This window comes from Caretta caretta, chromosome 3 (genome assembly GCF_965140235.1).
Source record: "Caretta caretta isolate rCarCar2 chromosome 3, rCarCar1.hap1, whole genome shotgun sequence".
Lineage (NCBI taxonomy): Eukaryota > Metazoa > Chordata > Testudines > Cheloniidae > Caretta > Caretta caretta.
In genome coordinates this window covers 52233788-52253003 of record NC_134208.1, presented here as the reverse complement: position 1 = coordinate 52253003, position 19216 = coordinate 52233788, and the positions used below count along the sequence as shown (strand labels likewise).

At 38.2% G+C, this 19216-nt stretch overlaps 1 protein-coding gene across 1 annotated transcript in view; it reads left to right on the top strand.

The window, feature by feature from the left end:
* The window catches only part of EYS (eyes shut homolog), a 1269973-nt gene that overhangs the window by 342112 nt on the left and 908645 nt on the right, over positions 1-19216 (top strand). The window contains exon 11 of the mRNA XM_075126509.1: positions 2416-2537. Coding sequence (XP_074982610.1) covers positions 2416-2537 — 122 coding nt within the window. The remainder of the gene's footprint in view (positions 1-2415; positions 2538-19216) is intronic.

The window sequence follows — 19216 nt, the reverse complement described above, 5'->3', positions numbered from 1 at the left end:
CAGTTGCAAAGTTAGTATATTGTTGTCTTTAATGCCTGGAGTATGTGCAAACCTGAACTGAGAATAACTGTTCCGAAGCCTTGCACAGATTTCTTGGTGTGTTTTTGACTAATATTTTTTCATCCTTTGAGTTTGTGTTTTCAGAACATAGTATCTTTCTCTGAGTCATAACAGTTATTATGGCACTTATAAATATGTGGAGATGGGAAGGAATCTAAAGCAACCTCCAAAACATTAAAATATTTAAATGGCCAGTGGGATGTGGGAACATACATAATGGAAAACATTAACACATGTGATAAATAAAAGTGCAGGCTGTCCAAAAAGATTTTCTTCTTCCTTTGCTGTGGCAAAATCCCCTGAAAATTGTCTGCCTCTACAGAGTTCTCTTGACCCATCAATCTCTTCCTACCATAAACAAAACAAAATAAAACCAACCAACCAAACAAAAAAGAACATCTCAAACTTTTTGTCTCTCTATATTTATATCTGTTTGCTGCTGCTGCCTTCACATCCACTATTTCTGCCAAGTCTGCTCTCTCTTCTTAGGGATTCAGGTTCACATCTGATTATCAATAGAGAGTTCAGGAGAACAATGGTAGTAACCTGAATATCAGATACATTTAAAAAAAAATCTGGAACTTAATTTTTCATAACTAGTGATTATCCACCAGGAATAGAACTTTCCCAACACATTCAGGAGATGGATACAGGCCAAAGGACAAAGTATATGGGGGATATATCTCTTTTGTTTTCTCCCCTCTCCTTAGGATCTATAATAAACTCCTTGTGCTACTACACTAATAATAGCAATGGTTGCCTTAGTCCCATGCAACCTCTTTGGCTTATGGTCCACATTTTAAGGCTCCTCACCATATACACAGGACTCACCAGCCATAGTGTCTTTCATAGTTCCCAATCTGCTGTCCTGCGGTTGTGTGTCTGCTGCCCTATCTTGTTCAAGGTCTGTGCATGAGGGAGTTGGATGGGCCCTGCAGACAATACTTCACTAAGTGTTTCTCAAAATCTATGGTTGGCCTTGCTTAATTGCAGTAGAATATATACACGATAATATTTGAAGTTTTAGTTGATCAAAAGACAATTGCCATGCTCATGCCTGGTGATGTTTTAAGTGCAGTTACAGCAGGTTTGAATTCGACCCAACAACTGTCACTATTTTCTGATGGATTTGTTGTGAGAAACTTCATTACTTCTAAGCCCTTTCCCTTCCCCTCTTTGTCAATCTGTAATTTGTGTCTATGGCTTCAACAAAACAGGCAGTCCTTTGAAGATGAAAAAATAATGCTGCCCAACCCATATTTTTGAGAGTTTTGACCCAATGTTTTCACTTTGTGATTGCTCAGTTTAGATGTTTATAACTGGAGGAGCAGATTACACAATCTTTTACTGTACATACAAAAGTTAATCTCATACATCTCAAGACCCAACTCACAGTTTAGCAAGCACTGAAATAATTCACACTAGCCATCTTTGTCCTGTTTTCCTAACTTTTGGTAGAAAGAAGGGAAATTTTGCAAGATAGCAATCACCTGGCCAAAACAAGTGAGCTGAGACACTGGAGAAGAGAAGTGCTTGCCTTGCAGCACATCTCAAATTAATATTCCATTCAACAGATGTTCTCAAGCTTTTTTCTTTATAGACAATGTAGGCAACAAAAACATACTTTATTTTGATTTTCACTTTTATGGGACCTTTCCCCTTGCATACAGATTCCAATCAATAAATAACTGTGAAATGATGACCAGAAATGTGGGGTGGTTTATGCTTCGGTATAATTGCCTTGCAGGTGAATGGAACTGTCCTGTGACATCTGTCATTTAGAGATGAATATGCACAATGATTAAATATTTTATGCAGTTCAACCAGTGACAGATTCTGTATTCATACCTCATGTTGATTATTATTTTTAATATTGGCATGAAAATGCTGGCAAGGCTTATATTTTCTTTAGTCATTTCAGTCAATTTCTTTATACATTCTTTAGTCATTACCCAGTGTCTGGGCTATATACTTTGACTGTTTTCCTCATGCTAATCAACTAGATGCTGCACAATTACATTGCTAATGTACCATTTAAGGTGTTGACAGATCTACAGGCCTCACACCTGCTTACCTATGTTTATATGTTTTAGAATGTAATACTGACTGATACAGCAAAATATATTTATTAAATAGTATAACTTACATATTTTATGTAATCCTTTTTTCAGCTTACTATCGGGCCAAAAGCATCATTATGTTTTTGATGCTCTGAAGCTTCAAAACTAGGAAACAGACTAATGCACTTGTTCAAAGACCAAGAAGGCACAACAGCCAGCAATTACTCCTATTACAAATGTACTCAACGAGATGAAAATGGACGTTGAGATTATTTATTTTTATAATCCATTACAGAGCTACCAGTGTATCTGCCTGCCTGGATGGGAAGGAACATTTTGTGAATATGAATCCAATGAATGTAACTCAGAGCCATGCAAAAACAATGGCACCTGTACAGATCTGTTCAATAGCTACAGGTAAGCATCTCCCTCTTCCTCCCTAAATGATTAACTTTCTGCAATGACACACTAATGCTCCCAGTTATTCATTTACACCTGTACTTGGTGAATTTCAAATTACTGCACAGAAATGAACAACAACTTCTGTTATGGATACAGTGCTACAAGTACTGATGTATTCATTTGAAATCAGCAGCAGTAATTAATTGCAGATGGCAAGTGAAACAAATGAATCAATTGAAAACCCTTAGCAGGTAATCCAGTCAGGAACTGCAGCTCATCAAAGAAAATATGGAATCTCTTTCTACCGTATGTGCCCCTTAGCGGCAGAAGTTTGGGGGATAGAGGCAGTGGGGGTGGGGCACATTTATTCTAAGTAACATGGACAGGTCTCTAAGGTTATAACACTGCTACTACCTTGTGGATGAAGATGACAAAGTAACATTTTAGCCTGACCATTAGTTACAGCCAAAATAAGAGAGACGGTCAGGATCTGATGAAGAGAACAGTACTGTTTTTTAACAGAAAAAAATATGAATCAGCTTCAAATCTTTATTTCAATCTAATCCAATATATCTTTCATTTGTAAAATCCATCACTTGTCACTGTTAAAACGGTTGTCACTTGCGATCAGTATTTGTTACTCACTGCTAAAGCCAGTGTTGGCTTCATTTTTCATTATATCAATACTAACATGGTCTTTGGATGTTAATTCAAACAGATATAGACTTGGATGCTGGAAAGTATACAACATAAGAGAATTGTGATGTACAATTTTATTATTTGTTGTACACTGACAATGTGCATGGCACATTGCATAAAATAGAAAGATAGACAGAAGGAGTTTAAAATATTAAACAAACATCACAGTTCACACACATAGGTGTGGGTGTACAAAAGGATATAGGCACCCAAGTCACTGCATTAGGCAACTAAATCCCAGTGTTGGACCACTACAATGCACAAACTCCTGCTGAAAACTGTAGGCACCTAAACTCACCGCCTAAGTTATTGCAGTAAAAGTCTACTAGCCACCTATATTTTTGCCTCTGAGCATACCTCTAGTTATCTGGATATCTATCTCCCACCTAAATGCCAGAGAGATTCATAAATCAGGAGAAGATGGGTGTTTGGCTGCCTAAATTGCATGCAGGGCCTCATCCTGTAGGCACCGTCTGAACAAGTCTACTGGATCTAACCCCTCAGGTGAGGTCACAGAAAACCTGTGTGTGTGTGTGTGTGTGTGTGTGTGTGTAGAAGGATGATAAATAATTAGAGTCATTGGAGCAGACTAGATCCTGCGTGACTGCTCTAACCACTAAGCTATAGCATAATTTTCATGCCTGTGTCCTCTCTTGCTCTCTCACTGGCACCAATGAATCTTTATGTGTCCACAATGCATCAGGTTCAGCAGGAGAGATTGAGGAACTCCCTGCATTAGAATCTCTCATAGCCCAGTGGGTAGGGCACTCACCTGAGAGGCAGCAGTTCAAACCATCACCAAGAAAGGTTGCACTTTTGTTAAAAACCTCTCTGATAATCTTTCTATATACTTAGGATAATTAAAGTTTGTACCAAGCCTTTCACTGTAAATATGAAATGATCCGCAAATATTCTTGGAGTGAAGCCTCTCATTTTTCTGATTCCATTGCTATTGACATGTCATTGCTGCTGACAGTGCAAAAGTTCATCAGCTACTTGATTACAAATTCCCCGAGCACATACACTTTTATAAAATACATATTAATAGTTGAGCATTTTAAAATAAGGAAGTTTACTAAATTAATAAACTTGAATCCTCTGGGGTTATTTTTAATTTCCTATACAAAAAGAGCTGTTCAGTTTATGGACCAAGGAAAATGTTTGTTTGTTTTTTACTCCATCCCACCCCAATTTCAGGAGATGACAAAGGATAATTTCAAAAAGCCTGACATTTATTTGTTGTTTCTACTACTAAGTCCTTCATTCTAATCCTCAGTAGATCATAAACTCTAAATTATGCTTCCAGGCTTTTACAGCCAGATGGATCCTTGAAAATTGCAAATACTATTTGTCACTGATTCCAACTGTACCATCTTTTCTGAAATACCTCACAGTATTCTACCCAAATAACATCATATCCTAATAAAGGCCTTTGGGTTCCTCTGGCCACAAAAAGCTTTCTAATAGGGAAAAATAAAGTGAAAATGTTGTCACATTCTGGGGTGCAATTCAGGCCAGTCAGGAGTTCTGTCACTGCCTGTCCTGTAACCTTGGGTACCTCATGATGCTTTGCTGTTGTAGCTTCCAGTCTGGGACTCTCGCAACCCACCTACCAGCATGCAGGTCACAACATGAGTGTCTTTGTGCTGGGTCAGCAGCTCAGACTGCAACAGTCTGTCTACAGCCCCACTCTGGCTTCCATCAGCCTTGGTTACTATTTGCAGGGTGACCCCAATACATGCCTAGTCCTAAATTTTCCCAAAACCATGTGCTCTGCAATGCCCATCTCTCTCCTGGGCAGTTCAGAGAAATAATATGGTTGCGTTTTCCTCAAAAGACACGCAAACACATCACAATTTATTAACTTAATTTGAGGTAAAAATACCCTTGCTTTTAAACACAGAGCTGAGTTGATTTATGGTAAAAGTTAAATACATTTTATTAACAAAATGTACAAGTATTCAAGTATAAGAAATGAAGATAGAAAGAGTTAAGAGTAAAAAAAAAGTGTGTTTCTAGAAGTCTAAAACTTAATCTACCAAGATACAAGCTTTGGTCCAGATGGTTTCTCTCACCAGTCATTGTTCACAACCTTGGCTGATTTTTCTATCAATCAGGTCCTTCCACAAAAGAACAGGGTGATAGCTTCCCTTGTCATCTTAGGTGAAAGATTATTACCTAAGCAAGTTTCTCACCCATATTCATTTCCAGAGACTTTAAACTCCCTTGGTTGAAGAAACCATCTTTCTCAACTTGCAAGAGCTCTGGCCTCTTGTGTCTTTCTAGTGATGGATGCAAAAATGACTTCTATCCTGCTTATATCTTCCAAAGTTCAATGAACTTGTTTCCAGATGCAGGGTTACCTCATTTTCTTCTTCCCATCCTTTGGACTTCCCATCCCCCTCTGTGATTTCTGTGTTAATGGAGCTTCCATTGTTTCTGATACTACCAGACTTAATTTACATAGTAGACAGGCAGATAACTGTGACATTCTCTCCTGTCTGGGCAGACTGTACAGCCTAATATCAGTGAGTATCCATAATTCCTTACATAGTGTACATACATATGTTTCACAATTATATTAATCACCAGTATGTCATTAGCTTTCTGAAAAGTCCTCACTCTGTACACTCTCATAATACAGTAATATTGTGTACAATCAGTTGAATCAATTGCTTATCTCTTGAGGTTGAGGACACCCCCTTGCCCCTGTATTTATAGATCAATAAACCTTTGAAATGGATTCTTCTGAAAAGTAAAACCCAGACCAAGCTTCTCTCTCCTGCTGGGTGTAGATGCCATGTTGTCTTCTCTTCCACTTGTTAGTGTGGGGTTTGCTTCCACCCCTTGTTAGCTTGAGGGGTCTGTTTACTGCTTATATGTAAATTGAGGAAAACACATTTTTCCTTGTTTAGAATAGACTTGTTCAACAGCTCCTCCTGAAATGTCTGGCTTGGACACATTTTAATGATAATTCCAGTATATATTCATAACCGTTAATATCAATCACATCCATACATCATTCAAGAATACTAAAGATCAATGAGTTATTAGCTTTCAAATGGTTCCCCACAAGGCATATTTTGTACAGAGATTATTACAATAGTGTGTAGGGTGTAAATATAGGGGTGCTTAGTGTGACAAACGTCTTCATCTGTTGTTGCAAAATAATGCACTGCTCCATCTCCCAGGTGAGGTGTTTCACCTAGCTGGGTGGAAGGAATGGCATGGGACTGGGCTTCAAAAGAACAACAGCTGAAACCTTGAGATTGCCTAATAAAAGGGATATTCACAGCTCTCAATTCCTCTCTTCTGTTCCAAGCACTCCCATATCATGATGTTGTTTGCTCTTCCGGTAGTGGGATTGTTAGCTACATAGTCATTTATTCCCTCCAGACACCCTCTCAGTCCCTTTTCTGACAAATCCCCATGTGCTCCCCTCAATGCTGCTTAGTAGAGGGAACCATGTGAGTGAAAATACGACATCTAATATTTTCTGTGAATACTGGTAAGTTGCCATCCAAATACCCAGCTAATTTGGATTTCCCAGGAACATGCAACACACTGGCCAACTCTTTAGGTGTTCAGCTGATCTCTGCTCTGTGGACTGTTACATCTTTTCAAGTGTATATTGTTATGCCACCCTCAAGTCACTGGCCAATACAGTTTAGCAATTTTTGGTGATCGGCCCAGTAGAGGGAAGTAGTACGTGTACACAGTCGATATTAATCTTAAGTTGGACAATACTTGCCCTTTGTCAGAGTTTGAATCCATTAGTCATGTACCAATTTGTGGCAGATACATACTTCATGGTCCTCAATGTACTGCAGTCTTTCCCAAACTTCATGGTTGTAAACTGGAATGGAATTGTAGCCAAAATCACTGGTCCCTATCTCTTGGGTTGAATTATGAAATCCTTTGGGCTTCTCTACACTACTGTGTGGGGTCAATCTTAAATACTCAACTTCAGCTACATGAATAGCATAGCTGAAGTCGACATACTTAGATCTACTTACCACCATGTCTTCACTGCGGTAAGTCAACAGTTGACACTCTCCTGTCTACTCTACTTGCGCTTCTCATTCTGGTGGAGTACCAGAGTCAACAGGAGAGTGCTCAGCCGTCGATTTATCACATTTATACTAGACATGATAAATTGACCCCCGCTGGATCGATCGCTGCCCACCAATCTGGTGGGTTAGTCTACAGAAGCCCTTTGTTTGCAGCAGCATTAGGGCTCATGATACACACTTGGCCAGGTCAGACATTCTGTGCAGCGGACAGCAGAGGTATACATGTATCCTCATTAATACATTACAGGTACATTTTTCAAAATTACCTCAGTGAATTAGGAGCCTCATTGACTTTCAATGTGATTTAGGTACCTAAGTGCCTAAATCACCTTTCAAAGTGGGTCTTAGGGTCCATAGGTTCTCTGAAAATATTACCCTAGATCTGCTAAAGGCATACTGCCTAAACTAAATCTGTTTTGCTGTATACATGCTAAGTGTTATTTATTCATATAATTTTCTTAAACATGGCTGACAGCCTTACAAATTTTATTTAAGGATCTATAATTGTTCTCCAAGCAAAATATTAGAATTGTTGGGCTGTGTTTTCTTTCTAATTAGGCCCCAAATCTGTAAACTTCCTTGGAGAAAATGGTGGAATAATTGCCTACAAGTTCTTAAAGCCTTGATTCAGCATACTGTTTAAGCACATGCATTACTTCAGTTGGACACCTCATGTGGTTAAAGGCGCACTCATGCTTAGGTACGATGTTGAATCATGCCCTTTATTCTTAGGATTACAGAAATAATCATCCAAATAAACTAGCATTGTTACTACTATTTTTCATTCCCAATTCTAATCAATGTTGAGAAACTGTTAAAATAACATGAGTGCATGGCACTTACGCATACAATTATATTCACAATTTCATTTTTCTTCCGCCCTACTCATAATTACTACAACTATTACAACTGCTAGGTTGCACCGTGAATAGCCTAAAACCTTATTATATATTGGCACTCTTACAACACTATTGAAAGATATCAGCCTGATCCAACGAAGCGTAAGACATCAAAGACAACTAAGATCAATAAAATCATTAATTGACACACCAGAACCATGAGAGAGAAATTATTAATTAATCTAAACGTACCTGGAACCCACATAGGAGGAACTTTCCCTCTCAAAGTATGAACACATCATCATTTCAATCACAGCTCTGTCAAACAAAGTTTTCTGCCCTTCCCATATTGAACTCCTGTAGTTTTTTCACAAACAACCTGAGACTAATAGACAATGATTTCAAATTGACAGAATCATTTCTTCTGATGAGATAGTAAATAAGAGTTCACAAAATCTGTAAGACCTTCTTGTCCTGTCTTGTTATTATGGCCTTAATTGTGATGTTTTCACAATAAGTTTGCAAACAATGGTTTTCCTCCTCTTCTGGAAGAACTGTTCAGATCATTTCCTTCGCTAAACATATGCTTAGCTGCCTCCTTATATTTTTTTATATATATATGACGTGGGTGTGGGTGGGTGTTATATAAAGATTCACCATACATTTCTCTTATTCTAAGAGTACATATTTATGGTCATAAGTTGCATGCCTAAGATATGCTTATTTTCAAACAACTGGATTTTTCATAGCATCATGGTATTTAAAAATAAATTGGGGTATGGATGTAATTTGAATGCTGAGTTCAGACTGCCTTCTGTTGCTACTGGCATTGCTTTATACTTTTGCCTTTCTTCTACCCATTTTGTCTTCCCCACAAGCAGTCCACAGCTTTAGCTGTAGAAAGGCATCTACAGGGCACTTATTTGTCCCAGAAATCAAACTGTGGAACACTTTTTTTGCCAACAGCATCTGGCTTTTTTGCTGGCACTTCTTTTGTGCTCCTTGGCCAGCTCTTCCTCTGGCTGTTGCAGAGCTGTCACCGGGACCGTTTTATGATTTGGCTGTTGTGCCTCTGACTGGCCTTTACTTTTGATTTGCTGCTTATTTAGTGAAGTTTGCCTGTTTTTATATTAGTACACAGTCCTGTGCAAGTTTTGTTCTTGGTCTGTCTTCAAAACACTTATGTGGTTAGGAAGGAGATTTCCAAAGTTACACTAAGGGTATGTCTTCACTATCCGCCAGATTGGTGGGCAGCGATCGATCCAGCGGGGATCGATTTATCTCATGTAGTCTAGACGCGATAAATTGATCCCCAAGTGCTCTCCTGTCGACTCCTGTACTCCAGCACCATGAGAGGTGCAGGCAGAGTCAATGGGAGAGTGGCAGCAGTCGATTTACCACAGAGAAGACACCACGGTGAGTTAATCTAAGTACGTCGACTTCAGCTACGTTAGTCACATAGCTGAAGTTGCATAACTTAGATCGATTTCCCCCTCCCCCAGTGTAGACCATGGCTACAAGAAGCATTGTTTTGTTTTTATTTTGCAGTACTTCACATCCTCTTGCATATCACTGGAAATACATGCTCTGCTACCTGTCATATTTCAGTATGTACCACCAGCTCCTCTAGGCGAAGTGCATCTCCCCTTCCCATCTCAATGATGTGTACTAAACAGTCACTAACATTTTGATGATTCTAGAGCACATTTTGTCATTCACTCAACAGTTGTCTGAAAGCACTGTGATGTCTTTACACAAACATAGTTATTTAGTAAAACACAACAATTAAACAAACAAGACATGGTATGGACTTTTTGCAAGTCAAGGTACCTTATTCACACTGGAAAAGTTTTCTTTTACATGGCCAACATACATGGTTGATAGGGATAACTTCTGAGAGCAACTTGATTTGAGGTTTCAGAGTAGCAGCCGTGTTAGTCTGTGTTTCGCAAAAAGAAAGGGAGTACTTGTGGCACCTTAGAGACTAACAAATTTATTTGAGCATAAGCTTTCATACAGCTCACGAAAGCTTATGCTCAAATAAATTTGTTAGTCTGTAAGGTGCCACGAGTACTCCTTTTCTTTTTGCGAATACAGACTAACACGGCTGCTACTCTGAAACCTCCTTTTATAATGTATTCTAACACTAATTAACATTAATACTAACAATTAACCTAATCAGATTTCTGCCACTTCCTTATTGGTTCTTTACATTACCATGATTTCAATTATCATAGAATCATAGATCCTTTTCTTTTTGCTTTGAGGTGTATCTATGTGAATGTATAATCCTCCCTCAGAAATTATTCCTAGCCACCATAGGAAGATAAGTTTAATCTTAAATATAATTATAAATATAAATATAATTATCTTAATTTCTCTTGGCAAAGCTGAGTTGGGCACAGGAAGTAAAATTAGTTATGAGCTCTCCTTTCATCTCTCCTGATCCTAGGAGCTTGGATAGCGGAGAGCATCATCATAAGTATGCTAGAATAATCCCAGTCTGCTCTAAATTACATGGTCTGGAACAATCCGTTAGACACTGTTCTTCCAAACCAGGATTGCTGAAACATATAGCAATGTAACCCCAATCCCATTCTGCTCCCTACATGGAGAGGAGTTGATTGAGTGAGTTGAAGCTTTGCTACTATACGTGAATCCCCAGATACCCTTTTATACTTGTTTTATGCCCCCTTTGTGTCTCTTACTTTCTCTGGGCCAAGCATCTGACCCAGTGATTTCAAGGTCATGTTGCAATATATAGGTGGGAATGATGGAGACAAGTAAAGATTTGTGAATGGAAAGTGGTTTGGAGGCTGGGGTGAAAGAAGAGATCTGTCAGCCATCAGCATTGAAGCAGTAGTTGTAACTGGTGACACAAGCTAGAGAGATCTTAGTCTGAGAAAAGGAGAGGACTTTGGGACAGAGACAGAAGGTCAAGGGGTAAAAGAATAGGAAAGATCCAGAGTCATGGAAACTCAGGGAGGAGAAGAAGGAATATGCTGTATGAAAGCCAGAGGAAAAAATGTAAAAGAATGGGAATAAAATAGATTTACGTTGGAAAGAAGAGTTGTTGACTCTTGCTGGACAAAATCTGGACTGGAATATGTCAGAGAAAACTATAAGAAAGGAAAATGAGAGCTTAGACTCAACTACCTTACTACTTACCCAAGGAACTGAGGTGATTGAATGAAGGGAGTCTGGGATTGGTGTTTGGAGAAACAGATTAGGTCAACAAAGGTTTCTTTTCCCCCCAAGGTTGGAGATATGATATCATGTTTCAAGAGGCAGGTTAGAAGGAAAGGTATCGGAAGAAAGAGAGCAGATGAAGATGTGCAAGGGAGCAGAATAGCTGGAAGTTGATGATGAAATGGTAGGTTTCTGGGAGTGGATGAAGAGAAGAGCCAGAGGAAAGAGCTCATCTCTCCTATGTCAGTGAAGACACATGGCTAGGATTTCTTTGGTTGGACATGCCCTTTTCATTGTCACCACTTCCCTGTTTTGACATGTGCATCTAGAAGTAAGAACAACAATTTGAAACAAGTAATCAGCTATATTTCCTACCTGCTAGAATTTCAGTGGGCATTTCTTGATGATATTGCATCTGAATTGTGCTGAAATCAAGTACTGTCCTTCCCCCCCCCCCCCCGCCCCTTCTTCACAGTTGCAATTTTGAGTAGTATTTGGACCTGTTGGTCTCAGTTAGACTTCCTATGGGTTAAAATTTAAAACTAGAATAGACAGAGAAATAAGGTGGGTGAAAAAAGGGAGGATGGTAGAAAAAGTATGCGAGAGAGACTTTGTGATCTATTTATTTCTAATCCAAATCCTTTTATAATACATGTCTGTTGCAGATGAATCATCATAGAATCAATTTTGTTTGTTCTTTTGCCCTTCATTTAACAGTTTTTTTCTTAAAGAACATTGACTTTTTTCCAGAAAATCCTAGTAAAACATGAAGTTTAAACAAACAACTCCCCCAATAAAAAGAGAGAGAGAGAGAGAGAGAGAGAGAGAAGAATAAAAAACAAAAAACAGAACAGGCACTTTAAAAATGTCTCATTATAAATTAATGGAAAACCATCCATCATTGTTTGCCACAGATTAGATGTTTCATGCTTGGACAATGCCTAGGATATGCACAAAGAAGCAAAATTTAGAATAGAATTATGGGAATTTCTACTAACAGTATATTCTATTGAACCATGGAGAATGGGTAATAAGAAGTTCCACATAAAGGGACAGGATGTAGATCACCGTTCTCTTCACTGTAAAATACATATTGTTTTTCCTTTCCCAAAAGGTTATTAATAAAAATGCAGATGTTACATTTTTAAAACAGCACAGACTTAATCAGTTTCAGAAGTTGCATGCATCTTTAACCAAGCAACTTTTAGCTATTCTACATATATCAAATGAACTGTGTTAATTTGAATGACAGTGAAGTCTGATATCTCAGTTAATTTACAACAAAATACCTTTTTGAGCTTAAAAAAGATTCTAGCCTGTTTTGCTTAAATTACTGACAAAGAAGTTATTGCTCAATCAGATGAAAGAAAAAAATAAAACATTTACAACAGAAATAAACAGAATCTTCACATTATTATTGATGTTTCTGACAATTCCTAGCACCCATAAGCTTAAAATGGGGTGGACAGATAGAGACCATTATATCATATACCACTTCTCCTTAGGGCCACATTCTGTTACCCTTACTTCACACTATTGCTTTACTTTTCAAGAAGTCCCATTGTATAACATTGCAATCTGTTTTCAAGCCAGGATATGGGACAGAAACAGATTTAGTGGCACTGATGGATGATCTCTTTCTGTTGATAGAGGACAGACATCTATTCTCTGGACTTCTCTGCAACATTTAATGCTGCTGACTGTGAGATACTGCAGTTCCACTTGAGATTGGTGATAGATGTCTGCAGGGAGGACTACAGGGAAAAGTCCACAGGTGAGCTGTCTGGTGGTGGAGGAGAAGTTTGCCATTACTCTTTGGACATGTCCCTCCACCAACAAACCTCTCACCTGAATAGTTCCACAAATATCAGTTCTATTTCTGGTCCTATTCCACATCTACATGAAACCTCTGAGATAACTGATGGTCATGTTCCAGTAGTATGCAGATGACATCCAGCTGTACTTATCCTTTGCCATGTACAACTACACTATTATCTTCAAGATGTCTCGGTCCTTGGATAAGATCAGCTCACAGATGAAGAATACCTGATTGAAGCTCAGCCTAAGCAAGAGAAAGATGATGCTGGTGGGAAGAGAAAAATGAATTAAGGAGTTTGGAGCCACAATGTCATCTGTTGGTTTGATTTAAGCTACATATCCACGGTATGTCAATTTAGTCCATAATTTTGGAGTCCTCCTGAAATCCATGCTGACATTAAGCTCTCACGTGACACATCTGGAGTAATGCTTTTGACCATCTCCAGTTGCCTAGCAGTCTTTGTCTCAACCTGTCCTCAGCGATAGATGCCTTTCTCACATTCTGACTGGGCTATAATACACTGAGGGAATGCAATATTTGGGCTTGAAGCCCTCAGCCCTTAGGAATCTTATTAGCACTATGTGCTACAGTGATCACATCAAACCTGCCCTCCACTTTGTACACAGGCTTTCCACAGAATCAAGTTCAAGGTCTCTGGTTTTTATATTGCAGGCATCCAATGGTCTGCACCCAGGATATTTAAAAGATCATATAAAACCCTAGGATGAAATCTCTGATGGACAACTCTACTCCATGGATTGTCTGAAACTTTGGAATGAACTCCTACAATATTTAAAGACTCTCACAAGCCTTTTCAACTTCTTTTTTGTCCTTGCCTTCTTTAACATAAACACATAGTAGTATGCACATATTTAAAGAAAAATAGTACCAATATGAAACATTATACTAAAGAACAAATTTCCTCCATGGGTAGAGAATGAGAGAGAAAATTAACCCATGTTACAAGATTTTCTCTCATTAATTGATGTACTAGCAGAAGACGTTCAGATACAAAGGAGATGAAGGCAGAATATAAAACTATATAGAACAGAATTCCACAAGACTATTAGCATAAGGAAGGGTTGTCTTTATACTGATGTGGAAAAAAGGCTTTTTTATAAAAAAATGATAAAGAAAAAAATGAACATGTTTTTTGTGAGGCATATTGTACCAGTATTGGACTTTTGATTTTCCAGTTAAAGTCTAAAACTGGAAAAAAAATAGAAGAGCATAACTGTGCTTTTCAAAAATATACACATTACTGTACTTCAGAAATTGTTTCTCTGGAATATATAAATGTGAAATCAATGTACATGATTAAAAAATCAACAATCTTCTTCACTACCAGTTAATTGAAATTTAGTTTATAGTCTTCTTGTTTTCAGCTGAGATTAAAATTGTTCTATTTTGTTAGATCAATAAAACTATGATAGAAAAGTTTATCTAGACTGCTATTCCAAATAATGAACTACTAGAGATCTCTGTAAAACAATGCTTTTCCCCCATGAGTATGAAAACAGGCAAGTACAAAATCTGAAATTATTATATTTTCTTCCACTATAAGGTGGATAGAAAGCTGGCTAGATTGTCAGGGTCAACGGGTAGTGATCAACGGCTCAATGTCTCGCTGGCAGCCGGTATCAAGCGGAGTGCCTCAGGGATTGGTCCTGGGGCCAGTTTTGTTCAACATCTTTATTAATGATCTGGATGATGGGATTAATTGCCCCCTCAGCAAGTTCTCAGATGACACTAAAATGGGGGGAAAGGTAGATATGCTGGAGGGTAGGAGTAGGATCCAGAGTGAACTATACAAATTGGAGGATTGGCCCAAAAGAAATCTGATGAAATTCAACAAGGACAAGTGCAGAGTCCTGCATTTAGGAAGGAAGAAAACCATGCACCGCTACAGGCTGGGGACCGACTGGCTAAGCAGCAGTTCTGCAGAAAAGGACCTGGGGATTACAGTGGACAAAAGCTGGCTATGAGTCAGCAGTGTGCCCTTGTTGCCAAGAAGACCAACAGCATATTGGGCTGTATTAGTAGGAGCATTGCCAGCAGATCAAGGGAAGTGATTATTCCCCTCTATTCGGCACTGGTGAGGCCACACCTGGAATATTGTGTCCAGTTTTGGTCCCCCCGCTACAGAAGGGATGTGGACAAATTGGAGAGAGTCCAGTGGAGGCCAACAAAAATGATTAGGGGGCTGGGGCACATGACTTACGAGGAGAGGCTGAGGGAACTGGGGTTATTTATTCTGCAGAAGAGTGAGGGGGGATTTGATATCAGCCTTCAACTACCTGAAGGGGGGTTCCAAAGAGGATGGAGCCAGGCTGTTCTCAGTGGTGGCAGATGACAGAACAAGAAGCAATGGTCTCAAGTTGCAGTGGGGGAGGTCTAGGCTGAATATTAGGAAACACTATTTCACTAGGAGGGTAGTGAAGCCCTGGAATGGGTTACCTAAGGAGGTGGTGGAATCTCCTTCCTTTGAGGTTTTTAAGGTCTGGCTTGACAAAGCCCTGGCTGGGATGATTTAGTTGGTGTTGGTCCTACTTTGAGCAGGGGATTGGACTAGATGACCTCCTGAGGTCTCTTCCAACCCTAATATTTTATAATTCTAAATATCACTTTTTGTATTTTCATGTATGTCCATTAGGTTTGCTCCTTCCATATCCAGAAGGGGCAGTCATAAAATCTTCATAGGTGTGCTTATTGAAATAATTCAGTAAGACAGCCTGAGTAGAAAGTATGAATGTATTACAGTAGGTATCAAAGTTTTGATGTAGCCATGTTGGTCCCAGGATATTAAAGAGATAAGGTGGATATGGTGATATCTTTTATTGGTCAACATCTTTTTGGTGAAAGAAACAAGCTTTCAATCTTACACATTGCTGACCTGAAGAGGAGCTCTGTATTAGCTCAGAACTTGTCTCTGTCACTAACAGAAGCTGGTCCATTAAAAGATATTCCCTCACCCACCTTGTCTATCTAGTAGGTAACAAAGACAGATGAAGACATAACTGACTCTTGGATACCAATTGATTTTATTTTATTATTATTATTTAGTTAGTTAGTTTTTAGCTGAAATATCAAGTTATGAGGAGAAAGCTATTTTTGAAAATGTTGGTTATCACAGAGTGGCTTGATGAATTGTAGTTTGTAAGAGAATTATAACAGGGAAATCTGCTTCATCTTGTGGTTCTAACATTCGTATAGCGTGTTAGACATCTTGTTGCACATTGTAAAATACTGATGTTAATTGGTGTTATAAGTACTTACTGTTGCTCTTTACCTTCTGTTTATATGACCTATAGTTGTGGCACTTTTCTGTCAAATATCTCATTCTTCTTCTTTAACTCCCCTTTCCTGCCTGTATAAAACTTGAAAAATTTCCTCAGGCCCTAAAAAACTCAGTTAACGCTGAAGGTTTGTAAAGGTGGATCCGAATCAGTGATTGGCTTGTGCAAAAGTCAGCTTATATCAGTGGTTCTCAAACTTTTTTACTGGTGATCCTTTTCACATTGCAAGTCTCTGAATGTGAACCCCCCCCCCTTATAAATTAAAAACACTTTTAAATATATTTAACACCGTTATAAATGTTGGAGGCAAAGCAGGGTTGGGGTGGAGGCTGACAGCTTGTGACCCCCCAAGTAATAACCTCATGACCCCCTGAAGGGTCCTGACCCCCAGTTTGAGAACCCCTGGCTTATATATTATGTATGAATGTGAGAAGGAGAAAAACTTCTACCTTTCTTTTTGAAGAGTTTTGTGAGTTATTTCCTCAGCTTTGCATTTTCAAAGGTACCTTCAGGAGTTAGAAGACCAACTCCCATTATCCTTTAAAGAGATTTGGGTACGTAAATCCTTTGGGCTCCTTTGAAAATCCTGGTTTCAGAGTAGCAGCCATGTTAGTCTGTATCAGCAACAAAAAAAAAGGAGTACTTGTGGCACCTTAGAGACTAACAAATTTATTTGAGCATAAGCTTTCGTGTGAGCTGTAGCTCACGAAAGCTTATGCTCAAATAAATTTGTTAGTCTCTAAGGTGCCACAAGTACTCCTTTTCTTGTTGAAAATCCTAGAATTCAAAACTACAGCCGAGATACTTGTCCATATCTTGACTGATCCCGCAGTTAAGATTTGTTGTGTACATTAAGCCACCAACCATTGTCAAAACAAATGCTTGAATAATGCTCTAGAAATAGCTATCTATTATATAAAAATTATTAGAATCACCTAATCATATTATATCCTGATGACATGCTATGTTCTCTACCAAGCTCCATATTTGGATTATCAATATTCAAAATCAGCTAAGTAGGCTTGGACAGTTACTACCAAATGAAAGTTTTTCTCCCTAAATTTTCTTTATGTCCATATTTTTTCCAGAAGCTTTGTTTCTTCACCTGCACATCTCATTCTTCTTTTGGGTATATTCAATATATGTCAGTATGTATAATTTCCAGTTCAGTCATGGCTTCCTAATCTCTTTTTCTGTCATGTAACATTCAACTGTGCAGTCTCTGGATACTGATCCATTCACATGAATTGAATATTGACTTTTGGAAGCATGACCCAGGTTAAGTCTCTGGGGCAGGAAATAAAGTCCAATCTGTTACCAGCGCTTCAGAGTGACACCTTTATTACACTAATAACTTTCCACTTCAATGAATAAGTGCAAGGCTTGGAATTTTTTCATTTTTTTATTGGTCCAATGAACCCATCACAGAAAATCACAACCCTGGAAATTATAATATGTATAAATGTCTTTTTATCTTATTTCTCTGTAAGTATAAAACAGGCTCAAAAAGCAAACACAGACATAGTCTTGGGGTTTTTTGTGTTTTTTTTTTAAATAAAGTATGCCCTCAAGGGACTTGTTCAATAGACTTTGAATCCCTGGTAAGCAGCATTTTGTAATAAAAATGCACTGTTGTGGCCTGTTCATGTTTACGGTACTTGTATTCTTTTTTCTAAAATGATGGTTTTGGGATTTTTTTATTATTTTTAAGATTCTATTGAAAAGAAAACATTGAACACATTAAGATATTGTTCCTAATAGTCTTTATAACAGGTAACATTGCAAACAACAAGTACAAGAAGCACCCAGAAGGATTTTTTTTAAATGATCTTCCATTTATTTTCATAATTTCTAGTATATTTATAGACTCCGCTTAGTATCTAAAATAAGATTACTATGAGGGGGAGATGGAGGAATCAAACTGTATTTCCTCACCTGAGTCATATGATCTGTGTCAGGGTGACAAAGCTCAATGCCTCTGTCACAGTTGTGCCTCATCCTTTATCTGAAGAGACAGTTGCTAGGTTAGCATAGTTCAGTGTCTGTGCCCATTCAATCTTGATTCTTTCTGCCATTTACAATGGTGTTTCCTTTTAGTGATGTAGATACTTACCAGTTAGAAGGAGACAACTAATTCATTTCAAATAGATCAGACACCAGCCATCAAATGAATGATTTTTAGTCGCTAGCAGGTTGGGGCCAAATCCTGAATGTTTTACACAAGCAGATAAGTTAACGTCTCTCTCAGGATCATGCCTCAAGATCAGGATTAAATTGCATTTAGATTAATGATCTAGGCTCTGTATCACATTATCACTGCACTGAGCCATAAAGTCTTTCACAGTCTTATACATTTTAAGTTTTGGATTTCTCTCCTAAACTTTTGATGCACCTTAAGAGTTTGAATAATTTGTTCATATGACATTTCTGCCAATATGCTTAAAACCAAAAAGCAGCTTTTCAGAGCATAAAAATATGTTTCCTCCCCCTAAAACAGTAATGTGTGCATTGCAGCCGAACTGGAGCTAAAAGTTAAAGCTGACATATAGCTTGCTGTCTTACTGAATGTGTGATTGCCTGAACTCAATGCCTCAAAGGGAAGATGAAGGAAGAAATATACAGTAGAACAAGCAAATATCATATTATCTATTTGTGCTTCTAAAACATTTTTCCCCCTGTATCATATAATTGAGTATACAGAATTGTGCCTTTTGGTTGTTGCTATTGTAGAATGAATGAGTGGGGGATTATGGGAGCAGAACTGTATAGAGAACAGAAA